Below are 18,105 nucleotides of genomic sequence, written 5' to 3'. Positions count from 1 at the left end.
ACTAACTAGCAATTTACAGATTAGTCCTAATTCAGACAACCGTAACGTTGACCAGTTTGGATCAAGCGTTTCTTGTGGCACATCCCATCTAAGGGGGACATTAACACCAGCCTGAGAAGTGTGTAAATAAATACATCCATATTTCTTGCTCCAAAAAACAATTCATCACTCAGACCAGCAGCCTCCGTGACAAAGCAAACGCCATTAAAGTCTTGCCTGTTGTACATAGAAGTGAATGTTACAGTATTTCTCTAAATCCAGCATTTAAATACAAAATGTAAGGACACAATCAGGGCTCAGATACGTTTAACTTTTACATCGTTGTGTATCTGATTAACCATGCTGACTTTGTGAAGTACATTTTGAAGGTCAAACCTTTCTAGGTTATGACGGTAGAAAATGTTTTTTTTTTAAAACATGTTTGACCTGTTACTACTCTGAAATGCACAGAAGTCATCTGTTCATTTAACATCAGACTGCAAGCCTTTCCTTTAAAGTTATCTGATTTGTTTTTGTACCAGCACATCACCGTTTCATTATTATTCATGAGAGCCTTTTTGCCATTACTGGGCACTACATTTGTTGTATGATTTTAGATGGACTGTGTGACATTTTTATAATATCAATGTTTCAGATCAGTAACTTTAATCGAGGCGATACATTTTTTAGCTGCATACAATGTGTAAGATGTTTGTTGTCTCGTTATGATTTTTTTTATTTACCCATCTTTTCAGATCCCGATCATATAATTAAATTCATTGAACAGGGTGACCGTATAGACATTTAAATAAGCTATCAGCAGCGATATTTAATGCTCTGACGATGAATACAAATAAAAATACACTTGTGAGGTTTCTGCATACAAAAAAAGACACGATCCATTCTGATTTTTTTTACATTTTATTATAATTGTACTTGCTTTTTGGGATTTCCAAAATGTCCCTCCTAAACAAGTGAACGCTGATGGAACAGGCTGTGTATTGTACCCCGAGTGTTTGGAGCATTGAACCCGATAACTGCTGCTCAGCGTCCAGATCAACTGGAGCCGCGGCCTGCGTCTTTCCTGGTGTCAGTCGGGGGTCCGGTGATTGTCGCAGGAAGCAGCACCGAGATCAGCTTTGGGTTATCAGGCTGACTTTATTCTGCCGATACATCCCAGTGTAGCAGATTACGGAAGTATTCCCACATTAAAATAAATCCTCCACAACACCAACGCTGAATAAAACGTTTAATTTAGGCTCTCTGATGTATAGCACTGTTAATGCATCCTTTTTGTAAGACATAAAGCTATATTCATCAACAACCGGAACCTTTTATTTGTCCGCCGCTCTTAATGATTCTTTGATCTTTTATTTTCTTTCTTAAGAAATCATATCATTTTATTGAGCCAGGAAGCATTTTGTCTAAGAAGAATAAGAAGTGTCAACGTCTCCCGATGGAAGCAGATCCCTCGCCGGCATTCATTTAAATAGCACTCAGCACTTTGGACGTGGTCTAGTAAAGACTTCGGAGGAAATTGCTTGCATACTTTGATTTATTATCGCCTTGGATTTATTTCCTCAAGAGTTTCCAGTCCTACGAGTCCAGGTCAGAGGGTGAGAAGACGAGGTGGAGACGTGGTGATGTCGCCGCAGACCCACGCACACACCCCCCGCTGTGACAGTATATGGAGTGTGTGTATTTGGATTGTATTTGTCTCTAGCATCCATGTGTTTTTTTGCTTTAAAAAATATCAACAAAAGAAGAAGGGAAAAAAAAGAGTCACCAATAAACTCTCCTAAAGAGGCGCGGCGGGTCATAGGTTCATACGTAGATGGTCGGGGCGTTTAGCCACCACGGGGTAGGCCTGCTGCTTCATCTGACCCAGGTGGACCCCCGTGGGCTGGCGGATGGGGAGGGGGGCCGAGGCTTCGGAGTTGGGGGCCGAGGCTTCGGAGTTGGAGGTCACGTCCATCTGCTCCGGGGTGGACAGCTCCATGGCCTGGTCCTGAGGGGACTGCATGACACTCGGACCCCTGCCGGTGAGGAGGGGGCTTCGGGCCCAGCACTCCGCCCCAGAGAACTTCACCGGGCTGAGAGGAAAAGGAGAGACAGAGGTCATTGGAGGTCAACACGGAGCCAACGTCAAAGATTGAAGACCCACACAAGTCCTCTCTTCTGTATGTACAGGGTGTCTGCAGGAATCCTGAAGTCAATGTAATCCCTTTTAAGACCTTTTTTAAGACCCTTTCCACACATTTTAAGACCTCATCGCCACTTGGAGTTCTAACCGGTTACCTTGGCGACACACTTCACCTCACATTGACTATATTATTCAGTATTGATTGTCCTTCCTCCTTATCTTCCAACCATTTGGACGCAGACTTGCATTTCCCCATAACCATGTTGTTTAACAACCGGCGTAAACGGACCTTCGCGCTATCAAGCAGTGAGCGTGCGACGTCCTGTTCAGATGACGTCAAACCCAACGGGATGCCATAAATAAACTCCACAGAATCACACTACACACCTACGCCATGACTACATTCAGGCAGACTGTAGAACACAACCTCTTTGGACCATTCATATACTTATTGAAAACAAGCTACAAAATGTAACACCTTGGGAAATGCCCGTTAATACTTTTTAATAGCCTTAATTTTCGCTAAATTTATTTATCAACTTTTGATAACCCCGCGGACCCCCTGATTGAAGGACTTGGATAAATCTGGCATTATAAAGCTAATGCAGTAGCATCTTTTTAAAGAGGCCCTTTTTTCTACTTTTTGGGGTTTTCCCTCTCCTGTAACGTGTCTATTGGTTTTCGTGCATGCATCACAACAGAGCCGGCCAGCTAACCAATCAGAGCAGACTGGCTCTGGTTTCAGACAGAGGGTGAAAAGAGGAGCTGCAGCACAGGCAGTATGAGAAAAATAAAGAGCTTTTTGAACATTAAAGCATGGAGACATAGTAGAGACACTAAATACAAATATGAACCTTAAAATGAGCGTCATAGTGACTTAGCCACTTTAAGAGATATTGCTAAACTATTTTTATTTAAGAACCTGACTCAGCAAATGAGATTTTAGGAGAACTGCATTTGATCTATTAGTCTGCATGATAAAGACTCAACAATATGTTCAGAAATATTAACAACATGTACAATGAAATGTTCATGGATTCATTAATATGCCATGAACCATGCAACAGATGAAATGTCCCCGGTGGTGATATGGGGTTTCCCAGCAGACACACAGACGTACCTGAGAGGAGTTCTCGGGCTGCCCACGATCCGTCGGGGTGAGCGGACTTTTGGCTCAAATGAAAACCTTTCTTTGATGTTATCCAGGACTGACGGAGCGACGTATGTGAAGCCCTGCAGAAACAAAAGAGACCAGAGACACACACAGTTACACCTCACACAGAAAGACATGCATCGACTTTCAAATCTGATATCGACTCCACAAGACTGCTTTTAATTCTCATGATTAGTGCTGCTCTGTGATGCCCTGCCAGAATCTAGTACATGAGCAAGAGCAATTAACTTGTGAGCAAGACGCTGCCTAACGACAAGCCTTTTCAAAGAACAACCTGTTCACTGTACACACTTGTGGCGTCTTGTTTGACATTTAGTATAATGTTAGAAACGTTCTCACTGATCAAGAGACAAACAAAGAGGAATGTAGTCGGAGGATTACCAGGAAGGCTTGGTTTGCGCTCTCGCTGAGGGTGGAGTCGTCCGGGCTGTCCACCGGAGTCTGACTGGTGAACTTGGAGTCGAACTGACTCACGTCTTCAGCCGATTGCTGCAAGGACAGAAGACGAACACAGGTAAGGAGGTGTGGTAAGAGGACGGGATTTTAACCTTTGCAGACCAGGACTCTACAGGAGAGGGGAAACCCCCAAAGCATCAAAGGGCCTTCACATAAACAGGCTTCCTTCACCTGTTCCAAAGTTAAACTCAGGCTCAGTTTGAAGTATATTTTGAAGCGTTTGCAGGCCCTTACCACTCGTATAGATTTCTTCAGTTCTTCCTCACATTATATAAGATGGTATTGTGCTTTAACCCTCCAAAATAGGTTTGAGAAATCATTCTTCAAAAAGGGTGAACACATTAAAACATCCTATTTCAAAATGTGTCTTCTTGCAGAACAATCACTTTTCAAACCTTGAAAACGTCACATTCCATTTCAAGTATTTCCTGCACCTGTACAAACACTTCTTCTACACTTTAGTTACGAGTAGATATTCCAACTAACAACGTGACAGTCGGAAACGAGAGAAGACCTTGGTTTAATCTGGGCTGGATTTAAAATCCATCAAGAAGAAAAACTCCAGCCACTTACGAAGCATTAGGGGAGAGTTCACAGAGATCTGATTTCTGCATCTAACATTCTCGAACGTCCCACGGCCAAACCACCAGTAACACTGAAGTGTCCCATTCAGCCTTGTGACTCGATACTCACCAGGAAAGGTTTGAAGGGAGGCTCCACTTTCCGAGCCAGCAGATCCTCCCAGTTAATGTGTCTGAAGAAGGGATGCGCCTGCGGGACCGCAGAGACACAGAGAGGGGCATTAAACATTCTGAGCTGCCATTAATACAACGACAGATCTCTCGGGTCTCTGGGTTTTTACCTGCACTTCTGTGGCGTCTCCTGCGCCCGCTCCCAGCCGCGATGAGGCGTTTCTCTTCAGCAACTGTGCAACCACGAGTCAAAGGTCAAAAATAATGCTTACACAACAACAGCTACACACTCAGGATAGGGTTAAACAAACAGGAAGTACCCGCTTCAGGAGATCTCTGGCTTCTTGTGTGAGGTAGGGCGGGAGGCTGAGCTTACACTTCAGGATCTTGTCGATGGTCTTTTTCCGGTTTTCACCCGTGAAGGGAGGCTGCAGGGGAAAGAGAGAGGAAGGGGTTACTCCAACACTCCCAGATAATGACAGAGAGGGATGGAATCATCTGTTAATGTCGTAGAAGATGCACTGACCGCTCCTGTGAGCATGTCGTACATCAGAGCGCCGAGGCTCCACCAGTCCACCGCTCTGTTGTGTCCGCTTCTCATCAGGATCTCCGGAGCCCTGCAGCGATCACAGAGCAGTTCTTATTGATTAATGAATGTGAATGAGTCAACAGTGAGCATGATAAGAGGAAAGGAAGTGTACAAGTGAGCAAGGAAGTATATGTGTATGCAGGTAGGGGTGGGCGATATGACGATATTAGGTCTCCACGATATGCTTTTTCAGAGATATCGTATCCATCGTGATATAAAAAACTATAAAAAAAATAAACTTTTCCCTTCAGTTATGCCAAAGTCTTTTATTGCACTTCAAGTCTAAAGCTTACATTTTAATTGTTTGGCACTGACTTTTCCTCATTGATGTTTTATGTTTTACTTAGTTATGTTTTACCCTGCTTTTCATGTTTATTGATGTTCACTGCTAGTGCTACCTCAGAAAGTTCATTTTTATACTGAGAAACTGTGCCTTGAAGCCATATCAAAATGTTGAATTGTTCATTTCAGAAATAAAACCAGCTTGAAATGCTATTTTGGTCTGTTGCTCCTTTTTGTTTTAGTTTCTGTTACCTTGTAGGTGCTTGTACTGTTAAGTAACTTGAAAAATGACCATAATAACCGACATGAAAAAATATCGTGATACTGCTTGAAAAATATCGTGATAATATATTTTTAATATCGCCCATGCAGGTGCCTGAAAGCGTGGATGTGAGAGAGGAAATGAGAGAGCGCCGCTCACATGTATTCGATGGTGCCGCAGAACGTGTGTGTGACTGTGCCGTCGTGAATGGACTCTTTACACAGCCCGAAGTCCGTCAGCTTTACATGACCTGGAAGAAAAAACAAACACAATCAGATACAATTATTCAGAATTATTTGTGGCTAATAATCAAGAACATGTGGCAAGTCCCAGGAATATCTGTATTTTCTCACACACCGTGGTTGTTGAGCATGATGTTCTCAGGCTTCAGGTCTCTGTAGATGATGCCCTTCTGGTGCAGGTGACCCATCGCCATGGAGATCTCCGCCAGGTAGAAGCTACAGAGGGAGACAAAGAAAACACGTTTCAAAAAAACATGATAAATAGATCTTTAAATGAGTTTCAGCCGTTTGATATCTATATACCATGATATTAAATAATTCAATAAATACAGGAGACATTTTGAAAAACAACAATTGTTTGTGAATGTAATATTTAGCCACAAAAAAAATCAAATTATTGTTTCCAAACTCAGTTTAGTTTAGATATGAAGGCCACATTTTATATTATCATATGTTTGACCCTCTGTCTGAAACCAGAGCCCAGTCTGCTCTGATTGGTTAGCTGGCCGGCTGTTGTGATTGGACAACCACTTAGAGATCTCCCACCCCTAAGCCTATCACGTATGATGTGTTGGAGAGCTAGCCAATGGAAGCGTGAGTGTTACAAGTGATGTCACTATGTTCCTGAAGTAAACAAAGGAGTCCAATGGAGGCGTTTCAGGCAGTGGAAAAATGCATAATAAGACCTCTTTAACATACACCAAACACAATAGATGATTATTTCTCATGATGACAGTTATAGTCTGATATTAAACTACCAACACTCACCAGGCTGTGTCCTCCATGAAGATGCCCTCCCTCTCCAGCTGCATGAACAGTTCTCCTCCTGAACACATATTTATACTGTTAATGAAACGCACACCCTCTCTAAAGGTCAGGGTGTGCAGCTGACCCTCACAGTCACTGCTGACACGTGCATGTCTGGTACTGACCACTCAGGTACTCCAGGATGAGGTACAGCTTCCCCCCCGTCTGGAAGGCGTAGATGAGATCCACGATGAAGGGGTGCTTCACCTCCTCCAGGATGTTCCTCTCTGCCTTGGTGTGGGCCGTGTCCTTGGCGTTGCGAACAATCATAGCCTGGAGGAAAATATCCATATTAGCTTATTTGATTGTTATTTAGTCTCTTCGCTTCTTAATGACTGTTTTGAAAAGTAAATGTTTAATGTCTTCCAGTCGCAGGATATCTTAATGCTTTTTATGTTTTTTCTGTAAAGTACTCTGAATTGCTTGTGTGTGCTTGCTTGTGTGTGCTTGCTTGTGTGTGCTTGCCTGTGTGTGCTTGCCTGCCTTGAAACACTGGGTATGTTTTGATGCAAAACAAAGATGTGGAAAAACTCCAGACAACAACATGTTCCTGTGTTAGCCAATAGAAGCGCGAGTATTACATAGTGATGTGATTATGTTCTGGAAGTAATCAAAGGAGCCCAATGGAGGCGTTTCGGGCACCAAGCGCCTCGTTAAGGAAAACATCCGCTTTGGGTTGAATAAAGTTAAACCAAGAAATGCTCTCAGTTTCACTCTCATGTGTGTGTTGTGTAGACTGAGAATGAACCCTTGAACAATGTCCCTGAGATACAGTACTGTATCTCTTATTTCATTCTGATTAAATTAAATGAATTAAGGCAAAGTACTTTTCCCCGTACTTTTCCCCTTAAAGGCCCTGACACACCTACCCGATTTTGGGAGTCAGAGGCCGTCAGAGGCAGTCGGGCATTCGCGGCGACCCTACTCAGGATGGTGTGTCTCGCACCGTCGTTGCTTTACGGCACATCGGTCAAAGAAATCACTCTGATTGGCTGTTGCCTCTTTTGAATGACGAATACACACTACCGCTGCCTGCTGGTAAGAACAGTTATTGCCACTCGTCGACTGAAGTATTTGCGTTGTGTTCGTCGGCGGGCGGCGTAGCGGACGTAAAAGTCGGGACGCCTACGGTACGCATTCTTTGGTCTCAGGTTGGTGTGTAGCTGCCTTTAGTTCCGTTAGTACCCCTTATGTTGCGTTCACACCAAAAAGAGTACTTAGTGCCGGGAACTTTTACCCCCATTTTTAGTGCCTGCTAGAGGTGGCACTCTCCTGGGGGCAAAAAGAGCCCCAGTTCTGATTGGCTGGGCGAATTGCAAACCACGCCCCGTAAAACTCGGAAAAGTTTTGTGAAGCCGCCATTGTATTTGTGGCATTAGCATTATTAGCCCCGCACACCAACGGAGAGAGAATAACTTATGGCAACACAAAAAAAAACATGGGAGCGGTGGAGATGAGGAGGTGTCGGCGTTCTGGCGATTTACTCGGAAGGCTTCAGTAGAAGCTGCTGGGACTCCCAGCAGCTTCTACTGAAGCCTTCCCCAACTCCGGGGACTTCTGGCGGGGAATTCGGGTGGCAGTATACGCCGTGAAGTGGTTTGCAGCCTGCCAGTAAACCCAAAGCAGAAGAAGACGAAGTGACGTCAGCGGCTCATTTGCGTAATCTTCCCTCAGGGAAAAGTACTCCGGTGTGAACGCGATTGGTACTCAATAAGTGCCGGGGCACTAACGGCCCCTACACACGGCAGCGTGCGTTGCCGCTTCAACGCTTCTGCCCGTTCACTTTGAATGGGGTGACGTCACGATTCGCCGAACTGCATTGTGGGAGCAAAGCGTAGCTTCTCTCGCGGTGCTCGCTGCAAAAGTAGAGCAATGTTCTACTTTTGCCGCCTCGACGGAGGCGTCAGCCAATCAAATCCCTCGTATGTAAATCTGACAGTACAAGCACTAGCCAATCAAACCGGGTGTATGTTGGGAGAGCCAGACCGCAGTTATTTCCCATATGTCAACAAAAGGAGGAGAAAATGATCGTGGCGGTAGGGAATCACCCGGTACTCTATGGCCAGTCCCTCTTTACATACAGGGATACAAACCGGAGGAGCCAGGCATGGGGGGAGGTGGCAGAGACAGTGGGTGAAACTGGTAGGTTTTCGCTTGTTTGGGGAGTTTATATCCAGTGTACTTCGTTTGAATGGACAGCTAGCAAGCATAGACAGTATATTTAGCCAGCATGGAAGTAGCATGAATGCTTTGCTTTGTATGTCCGGGGCGGGACATTCATGTGATTGGTTGTTGGTCGTGTTGCTCGCGTTGACTCCCCAAGCTCAAGACACGCCCACCGCCAAGCGGCAACGCACGCCGCCGTGTGTAGGGGCCGTAAGTGCCGGGGCACTAAGTACCGGCACTAAGTACTGCAAAGTAGGCGGTGTGAACGTGGCTATTGCATATTTTTAAGTGTTTCTTCTAGTTCTTTAGCTCTGAAAATGACGCAGTGCATATTTATTACCCACTTAAGCTTTACAATTCTCTGGAGAATAATGATGTCTATAGACTGAGCACCATCAGTGTCTCCTGTACCCTGTACTACGAAGCCAGTTCAACAGAACCTGGATATGTTTGAGTTATCTTAACTAACCCTAACAAACGAGATCTCGCTAAGCGGTCCTACTACGCTGGTTATCAACTCGGTAAATCAACCCAGGGTTTCTCTGTCCGGCTATTAGCACGTTTACGTGAAAGGGGTGGAGTTAGCAACATTTGACCAATCACAAACAGGGACAAGCGCACTGACAGCGCAGCGTCATACTTCCTGAATGAAAAGTAAACTATAATATTAGACAAATATGAAGAAGTTAAACTTTAAACATCCATGGCTTAAACCAGGGATGGACAAATGGCGGCCCGGGTAATTAATTAAAAAATATATATACATTTTCTTTTTTACTTGTAGTACTGATACCGTCCACTAGACTCCTAGTTACGTCGCGAGCTGCGTACATGATTTTGTTCGGCAGTCAAATACCGCAAAAATAATCTGTGACACGTTTGTGTGTATTGTGTTTGTGTCCCGGGGAAACCCTCACAAGAAACACTGGCTGTTGTTAGGCCTGCTGTGACGTTAAGTTGCCACTCGTAATGATGCCGTTACAAGCTTAAAAGTTGAAGTTTAATATTCTAAAAACCAAGACTTTATTTGAAAATCAGATGAAAACAAACTGTCACGGACCCTGCGTGTTATCTATGATTACTATACGCTTTTCATTCATAATTTCAGCGGAGGGAGGGGGAGCGGCGCTGAGGAACAGCAGAGTGCGGGCTGACAGGTGCTTTAGGTTCAAGTTAGACAACTAATGTCTAGGTAGTGTTCATGACTTCATGTTTATTTCATCTTAATGGTTAATCTTGATGCACACACATTTTCCGTGCTTTCCAATAGTTTAAAATAGTTGAATTCCACTTTTAAATAACCTGTTTAATACAAACAATGAATTTCTTTGTTAATTATGGATGACTCATCTGAATTCTAATCCCCTTCTCACTTTCAAACTGGGCTTTTATTTAATTAGTAGACTATCAAAAATTGTCAGAAGTAACTAAATGTCATCCAATTACTGCTTTACTCACTATTGGCAACTAATAGCTATGTTGTATAAATGTGTATCAACCTCACACACAGAGCAAGGAGTCAAATTATCATTTAGCAGTAAAGTATATTGATTGAGATATATCATTTAGCAGTTTTTCTCAGTTAGTAGTTTCAACGTGCATTCAAAACCATAATGACACGTCAGGCTAGTTTTGCTCATTAAGACTGCACATATATTTTACCTCAGCATAAATGTTACAATTCATATGCTAGCGTATGGTTTCATTTTGAGGTGCAACAACAGCAGTAATAGATGTTACATCCTACATCCTGGTGTTGTAGCTAAAAGTATCGTGTTTCTTATTTAAATACATTATTATTATTATAACATTTGATTGGTAGGTGATCTTAGACACATTTTGCTCCAATTTGATCTTGTATTTATTATTATTATTATACTTTATTGAACCATGCATACAAATACATAAATCTCGAAATGAGGCTGAATGCCAGATTGTAGGTAACAGCTGATCTATGTTATTCTAATTGTTGAACATGGTTTATGTTCAGCTGCTGGAGTGTGTTTCGTTTCACTGTCTGAGACACCATTGATGTGTCACCGTCTCCCTGCAGGAAACCTGGAAAAGCCCTGATGATTTCCTCTGTAGATGATAGTTAAAGTGCATTTACTCCTATGTCTTAATTACTTCTTCCTCTCACGAACTCTGCCCCTGAAGCTAAAGGCCTTTATCAAAGTGGTGCAATTCAAAAACGCCTTGTTGAAATCTGGCACGTGTTCAGCGGGTCACCGGGGTCATTCATCAGCAGTGTGAGTATCAGGCAGAGTGTTTAAAGTGCCAATGCTGCAGCAGCGCAGCACATGGCAACCGCCCAGCAAGCAGTGAAATCTAAACCCCTCCACCGGATTCAAGGGCGGCCATAATTTGCACCATAATGTTTATTTGTAGAAAAACAAGCATGCAATTACGTTTGACAGGACACACACTGGGAAGTGATTAGAAGTGATTTTTAAGCTGAAAAAAAATACCTTTTTTAAAACTTTCATGGCAAATATCTTGCCCGATGCAGCTCCGACGACTTTTCGGACTTGAAAAACCTGCATAAAAGAGGAAGTGATGTTTAAAGCAATCATTAGAGGGGAAGAAGGCAAAGTGTGGAACAGTAGAGGTGTGTGTGTTAAAGGTCCCATGTCATGCTTTTCTGGCTATTACCCGTCCCCTCGTGTGTTATGTAGCTTTGTCTGCATGTAAACGGTCTGCAGAGTCACAAACCCTCAAAGTACACCCTGTAGCGAGTAAAACTCTAACACAGAAAAGACCTGTGTATGCTGCCCCAGAACGCCTCGTTGGAGATTTCTCTTTTTCCATTGTTTACTTATTGGGTATGGTGACGTATTTCGGGTATAGCGCCGTTATGTCCGCGGAGCCTTACGTTTGGACCAATCCGCGGACTTCCTCACACACACACACACACACACACACTCGGCGGGACGTTGCGAGGCTCGCTGCTGCTAGGAGCGGGACACTGTGAGCTGGCTCACTGGTGTGGGGTTGGCCAGACAGCGAGACTCCACAGAACTCAGCCTGGGCATACACACAAACTCCCAGCCAGGCTGCGGGTGTGTGTGTGTGTGTGTGTGTGTGTGTGTGTGTGTGTGTGTGTGTGTGTGTGTGTGTGTGTGTGTGTGTGTGTGTGTGTGTGTGTGTGTGTGCCCAGGCTGGGTTTCGCTGTGTCTCGCTGTCTCGCAGACAGCCACTGGGCTCACAGGGAGGGGGGGGGGGGGGCAGGAGCTCCAACAAGCCGTTTAGGACAGAGAGTGAATACACATACTGTACAGAGATGCTGTGAGAAACCAATGTGAGTTTGGAAAATTGCACAATATAAATGTATTCTAGTAGACCTCAACAATGGAATTATGATCAGTAGAAATGGCCATGCCATGGGACCTTTAAGTGTAGTTTCTCATGTGCCATCTTAAGGCTTGCCCCTCTCGAGTACTGCATGTACCTTTCCATATCCGCCTTTCCCCAGGACCCTCAGCAGCTCGAAGCACTCCGGTCGGATGTTCTCCGTCCCCTGGTTCACGTTGTCCTCCGATATCTCGATCTTCTCACAGTCGTCCATGTTGCTGCACAGACACAGGATTTAATGCATTGAACTCTTGTCAAAAAGAAAAATAATAATAATGTGTGAACACAAGCACAGAAGGCTAACTTGAGTACTCACAACTCAAATCCAGTGCACTGGTCCATGATATCACTGATTTCAACCTGGAAGAAAATAGTAAACACATCATAAACACAAGTCATTAAGCTTTTATGTTTTTTAATAATTCTCTGCTCCATAGTTTTTCTCTTCACTATATTCAGTCTAATATTTAATATTCCACCCGTCACATACTTATGTTAATATAATACCTTGCTTTATATCTTGTTATTGTTAATTTGTAAAGTCAACAACATACATATTTTCTACTTTCTTGTTTATTTATTTATTTTAATTGTACAATGCCATGTATGTTATGCTGCTGAAACATAAACATTTTCTTATAAGTGCCAACTGCTGTAAAACATTTTGACCACTCTGTAGGAGCTTTTGACCTCAAGGACATTTCCCATTTCTTTATTGTGTTTAAAAAGACATTGCGAGTTCAATACTATGATAATAAACCATTCATAATACATGTTATCCTTTACAAATCAATAGCTATAATGAGGATAATGACTCAGCAAGCATATTTGAACGGTAATCTTCATGTTCCAGCTTCTCCTGTTTTGGGATTTGCTGGTTTTCCGAACACTGTACTCGTACTCCAAAAGGGAGCATTTTGGGGGTTTTGGTCAACCAACCAAGAGAAGACATGAGAAGGTGAAGGAGATACCGCTTCATAGGCCAGACCACTGATCGGTTATAAGAGGAGTTCATTTTCAGATTTAAATCAGGGAAATAATCTAAAAATTGCCTCCCAACTTGTATTATATTCTATGGTACAACATTCATATTGTCTGCCCGTTTACAAAGGTTTCATCTCAGACACTGATCTGACAAACAAGAGCTACTCTGTTGTAATAGTTGCCCAATCAGTGCTGTATGTGTATTAGGTCAACGTTTTTTATCCTAAAGAATAAAGAAATGTTAAATGTGTATATGTGTGTGCAGTTGAGGGTTAACTGTTTTCTATTCAAATTTGACTATAATCTATAACAGCCAGTGATGATGGGTTTGCTGTACTTGTATGATAATAGCATAAAGCAGTATTTACACTATAATTCATAAATATAATTTAGATAAATTGTTTTTGACTTATTCCCAGTTGAAAGCCGAGTCTTCAGTAGTGCTGTGTTGCTGCATTTCACACTGAATGTGAACAGAAACACAGCAGCTTTAAGTCCACACAGTCCCACTCTGTTGCAGCCCTGCCAAAATAAACTGTTGCACACTGAGCCACATTTATCACTGCAGCACCTTTGGCCAAGTAAGGCTCTGTTTGCACAACTCCAACTTGACAGCGATGCTTTCTGACCCGGGACAGCCTGAACAATGCATGCATTTCACCACTAGCTGACCATACATGTAATATGATAAAATCAGAAAAAAAGTGACAGCTCTGTCATGATCGCTGTCGGGTTGAAAAGGCCCGAGCCCCGGCTGCAGGAGCAGGCCTGCGGTGGCTGGCCGGCTAGCATGCAACAGCTACATGCTAACAGCTACAGCTAGCTCGCTGCTCTGCGTGAAGAGTTTCTGTGTGACAAGTCCCCGCAGACACGCTCAACATCCCCCATTAAAGTACCTCCTCAACCTCATCGTCGGAGACATTTTCCTCCGGCTGGTCCAGATCAATGTCAAACATTCCGGCCATGGCAGCGCTTCGCTCGGATCGCTCTGTGACAGAATTGCAGGCGTTCCCCACCTCATGGACAAACACACACCGCCGCCATAACCGGCTACTACACTGAGCATGCGCAGTTCGACACTCAAAGAGAGGGGCGGTGACCTGGGCTTTTATTTTGAAGGACTGGGAGAAACTGTGTGTGAGTTATTTTTTTAACACACTGTTACAATATTGTGCACAAAACCAATGGTAGTGTGCAATAATCACTGCTATTTAAAAACATACATTTAAAGAAACACTCCAGAGAGGTTTTTTTACGAGATCTCAATACTGTGTTATTTATGTCACTAACTTAGTTCTTAAAACTACTGCCAGTAGTGTACTTATTTGTCTTTTTATTACTAATGTCTGTGTGCTTTCCTTTTAATCATTGCTTGCCTTTTAGTGTCAAGATGTGCAATTTGGAGATGGACTTTCAAAAGTAAATGTAAAAAAAAACATTGCTCCCACTTTGCAGCATTTAAATATTTATTTATGTGAGCATTTATACATTTCTGTATCAAGCAATACATTTAGTTATTATTGTATTTGGGTTTGTATTTTATTTCCTTTATGATTTCTTTTTTATGCATTTATTTCTATTGTAAATGTCATTTTTCATTCGTGGAAATACTTGTTTAACCCGTAAAATAATTATGTGTTGAAATAGACACTTATTTGCAGTTATTTACTCATTTGATTCCCTTTCCCCCCCCCCCCCCGTTTTGATACTCTGGTCAATCGTATTAACTTTGCGTGTGAGGAAAAAGTACTCTTGTCCAGTACGGGGATCGAACCCGCGACCTTGGCGTTATTAGCACCACGCTCTAACCAGCTGAGCTAACCGGACTTAAACAGGTTTACGGACGTGACGTCAACAAATCAGACTAACGCCCCCCCTAACCCTTAACACAGAATAGCAGGCGTTCCCCACCATAGACATATAAAGAGTAGACGCCGCATCGACCGCTGCTGCCTATTGGCGCTGACGAGCCGTGGGGCCGCCATCTTGGACCGGTCACCCGCTCCACTCAATGTAATCTGTCTGGCAGGCACAATGAAGTGTCAGCGCATTTTATCAATCATAACTCGCTGAATACAAAACTGATTTTCACGGGGGGGGGGGGTTTCTGCAAACGTCATATATGTAGGCATGATACCGGACACATGATTCGGCGTATTTTAATATTCATAGTAGGCTTAACAGCAATAGAATATTCTGGTATTTGATAGCCTATGTTATGTATGATAGGTATTTTGCAAAAGACACACGATATATAATATATACACACACACACATAAAAAAACACTAATGGTCTATATATGATAGAGAAGCATATTGTGTAGGCCTATACTCAGCTATTTTAATAAGTTGAAAAATGAAGAAACAATAATACATAGACAGGAGTTATATATCAGTAAAAATGAATATCTATGTCATAAAAAATGAAAATGTACTTCTACATCTATATAAAAAATGTAAATGTTCAAGTTAAACACAAGAACATGACACCACCCCGCCCAAACCATATTTACACAAAGTTGCTCATGACACCCGAATGCCCCGTGCATGCGGCTCCTCCAAAGCATGACTGAGAACCTCTTTCTCATATCTTTGTCTTTGGGAAACCATCAAAATAAAAACGGGAGATTTGAGAGTCAACACAAAAACATTTTAAGAAGGAGGTCAAGCTTATTTTCTTCCTTCTTCTTCCTAGATAGATTAGATTAGATTTTAGATTTAGATTAGGACCCTTTGTGTTTCAGGTGACAAAGACTTTGTCAGGTAATATGCAATGGGAGCCTTCCAATGTCCGTGTAGGCCAACCACCATGAACACAAGAGCCTCAGTAGCAGCATCGGTCTCATTGTTTCCATCACCCATGTCTACAAAAGCAGACATTGACTGGTTATGTGGATTATATTGCACATGTTTTCTGATGGCCATGTCATCCAACATGAGTGAAACACATCCATATTTAGCCTGGTCGTCCTGGCATCTTCTCTCCAGCATATCCAGCATCATCTTGTTCAGGCCAGGCTTGCCATCCACCGAACACAGCCACCTGTAAAAAAATTGAGAAGTAGCTATTTAACGTACTTGCAACCGTAATTTCCAAAAATGAAATTGAACAACATTAAGACTACCTTTTTGTTGTAGTCTCTCTGAGGTATTCGTATGCCTTTGGACCATGTAGATGGAGTGTGAGGGCACATTCTCTGTGGTCCTTGGAGTACTCATGGCCCTGCTTTGCCTTGAAGTCTATTTGAAGATCTGAAATTGTATGAGAAAAAATGAATAAGTCCCCTTCATATAATAACAAAGGAGTTTAATAAAGAGTGTAAGAGTAAGATGTACATGAATTTCAAAGTGCTAATTTCATTTTACCTGAGTAGAAATCAAGCCTCTTTGAGTTCTTCATTAATGAGGTTCTTTTCCCTCAAATCCCCCAAAAGAGTCCTCACTGTGGTCTCTGCCCTCTTTTCTCTAGCCATGGCATTCTTCCTCTCTCGCTCGAGACTCTCCACTCTTGCTAAAGCTTCATTGACTCTGGCCAGTAGGAGAAGCAGGCGAGACATAGCTATGATCCTAGAAAGAGGGATGAACATGGTTTGAGTGATGTTTCACTTCACACACATCACTTTGACACAACTAGAGTATGGCCCACATTATTTCTTATAGTCATCACCTGTCAAAGCCACTGCCAGCATCATGCGTGTGTGTGTGTGTGTGTGTGTGTGTGTGTGTGTGTGTGGTGTGTGTGTGTGTGTGTGGGTGTGTGTGTGTGAAGTGTGCCAGGAATGCATGTTCAACATGTCTTCAATTGTGTGTGTATGTGTTTATTTGTGAGTGTGTTTAATATGAGTGGCAGCAAACAAGAGAGATTTTACTTTGTCTAGGACCATTATGAATGATGTTGAAAATAGAAATACTCACATCATTAGGCTGAGGTTGTGAGTGTGAGGTTGAAGCTTCTGGGTCGTCCTGAGGGGCCACAGACAGGCGCGGCAGGGGGGGAAGGAGACGGAGGCCGGCCCGGGGCGGGCGAAAAGGAAAACACACACACAAACACACACACACACAACACACACCACACACACACAACACACACCACACAAACACACACACAACACACACAAACACACACACACAACACACACACACACACACACACAACACACAACACACACACACACACACACACACACACACACACACACACACACACAACCACACACACACACACACACACACCACACACCACACAACACATGCCCTGTTATTGATAATAGAATATTTACATTTATGAATGCTAATAACCGTATGATGATACACCTACTCTTTGGAGGTGAACCGGGAAGCTGAAGATGGAGGGAATAACACCATCTCTGAGTCGGACAATCTGTCTGTCCTGTCAAACTCGTCCTGCTTACAATGCTCACTGCAAATCACGGATGACTCGCTTGCAGTGAACCCTTCCCTCCTCAAAGCAACTTCCCACTTCTTTCTCATCTTTGTCTTTGGGAAACCTTCAAAATAAAAACGGGAGATTTGAGAGTCAACACAAAAACATTTTAAGAAGGAGGTCAAGCTTATTTTCTTCCTTCTTCTTCCTAGATAGATTAGATTAGATTTACTGTATTCATCCCACAACGGGGACATTCACTTGTTACAGCAGCGATTTATAAAGTCTCAGTTGGCCATGAACATAATGTTTGCTGGCTACGATTTCGCTGGCGGACATCAATACAGTACAATAATATTCTATTTACAAAATACAACCAATTATAATGTTGAATCTTACTTGTGAAAAGTAATCCCCCGACCCCTGTTCGCAATCGTCCGCCGATTTGCACAGCAATATGCTGCACAGTGCTCTGGCATCTTTGAAACCTCTGCTGTCTGTTGTGGTAGAATGTCTGTAGGATGACCGGTCCAAGATGGCGGCCGTATTTCTTGCGCCCCAGCAGCCAATGCGGGCGTCTACTCTTTCTATGTC

The 18,105-nt window shown here is 43.0% G+C and overlaps 1 protein-coding gene, 1 long non-coding RNA gene and 1 other non-coding gene across 4 annotated transcripts; all 3 read right to left on the bottom strand.

The window, feature by feature from the left end:
• Positions 1–1,401: 1,401 nt before the first annotated feature.
• Positions 1,402–14,191, bottom strand: rps6kb1b (ribosomal protein S6 kinase b, polypeptide 1b). The gene is made up of 15 exons (XM_034096730.2): positions 14,024–14,191; positions 12,460–12,503; positions 12,241–12,361; positions 11,261–11,329; positions 6,752–6,899; positions 6,588–6,645; positions 5,935–6,035; positions 5,737–5,827; positions 4,971–5,061; positions 4,765–4,872; positions 4,615–4,677; positions 4,446–4,523; positions 3,678–3,785; positions 3,243–3,355; positions 1,402–2,072 (listed from the first exon to the last, which is right to left on the bottom strand). The coding sequence occupies exons 1-15, from the start codon at positions 14,090–14,092 to the stop codon at positions 1,796–1,798; spliced, it is 1,539 nt and encodes a 512-aa protein (XP_033952621.1). The 5' UTR covers positions 14,093–14,191; the 3' UTR covers positions 1,402–1,795.
• A 689-nt stretch (positions 14,192–14,880) lies between these two features.
• On the bottom strand, positions 14,881–14,954 carry trnai-aau (transfer RNA isoleucine (anticodon AAU)). Its single transcript has one exon. It is a non-coding gene; the product is annotated as a tRNA-Ile (tRNA).
• A 596-nt stretch (positions 14,955–15,550) lies between these two features.
• LOC139435027 (uncharacterized) lies at positions 15,551–17,109 on the bottom strand. 2 transcript variants are annotated; one of them, XR_011644309.1, is made up of 4 exons: positions 17,043–17,109; positions 16,494–16,694; positions 16,253–16,379; positions 15,551–16,170 (listed from the first exon to the last, which is right to left on the bottom strand). It is a non-coding gene; the product is annotated as an uncharacterized lncRNA (long non-coding RNA). The 2 variants fall into 2 exon arrangements; XR_011644308.1 differs by lacking the exon at positions 17,043–17,109 and having other exon boundaries at positions 16,494–16,807.
• Positions 17,110–18,105: the final 996 nt, after the last annotated feature.

This window comes from Pseudochaenichthys georgianus, chromosome 13 (genome assembly GCF_902827115.2).
Source record: "Pseudochaenichthys georgianus chromosome 13, fPseGeo1.2, whole genome shotgun sequence".
NCBI lineage: Eukaryota > Metazoa > Chordata > Actinopteri > Perciformes > Channichthyidae > Pseudochaenichthys > Pseudochaenichthys georgianus.
The sequence above is the reverse complement of the archived record's forward strand: the minus strand, read 5'-3'. Positions and strand labels throughout refer to the sequence as shown.

Coding starts and splice junctions, on each gene's coding strand:
- rps6kb1b (XM_034096730.2), bottom strand. CDS start 14,092: ATGGCCGGAATGTTTGACATTGATCTGGACCAGCCGGAGGAAAATGTC. Junction 6,900..11,260: donor CCATGAAAGTTTTAAAAAAG/GTATTTTTTTTC, acceptor ATTTTCCTCCAG/GCTATGATTGTTCGCAACGC. Junction 3,786..4,445: donor CTCCCTTCAAACCTTTCCTG/GTGAGTATCGAG, acceptor CTGTCCTTGCAG/CAATCGGCTGAAGACGTGAG.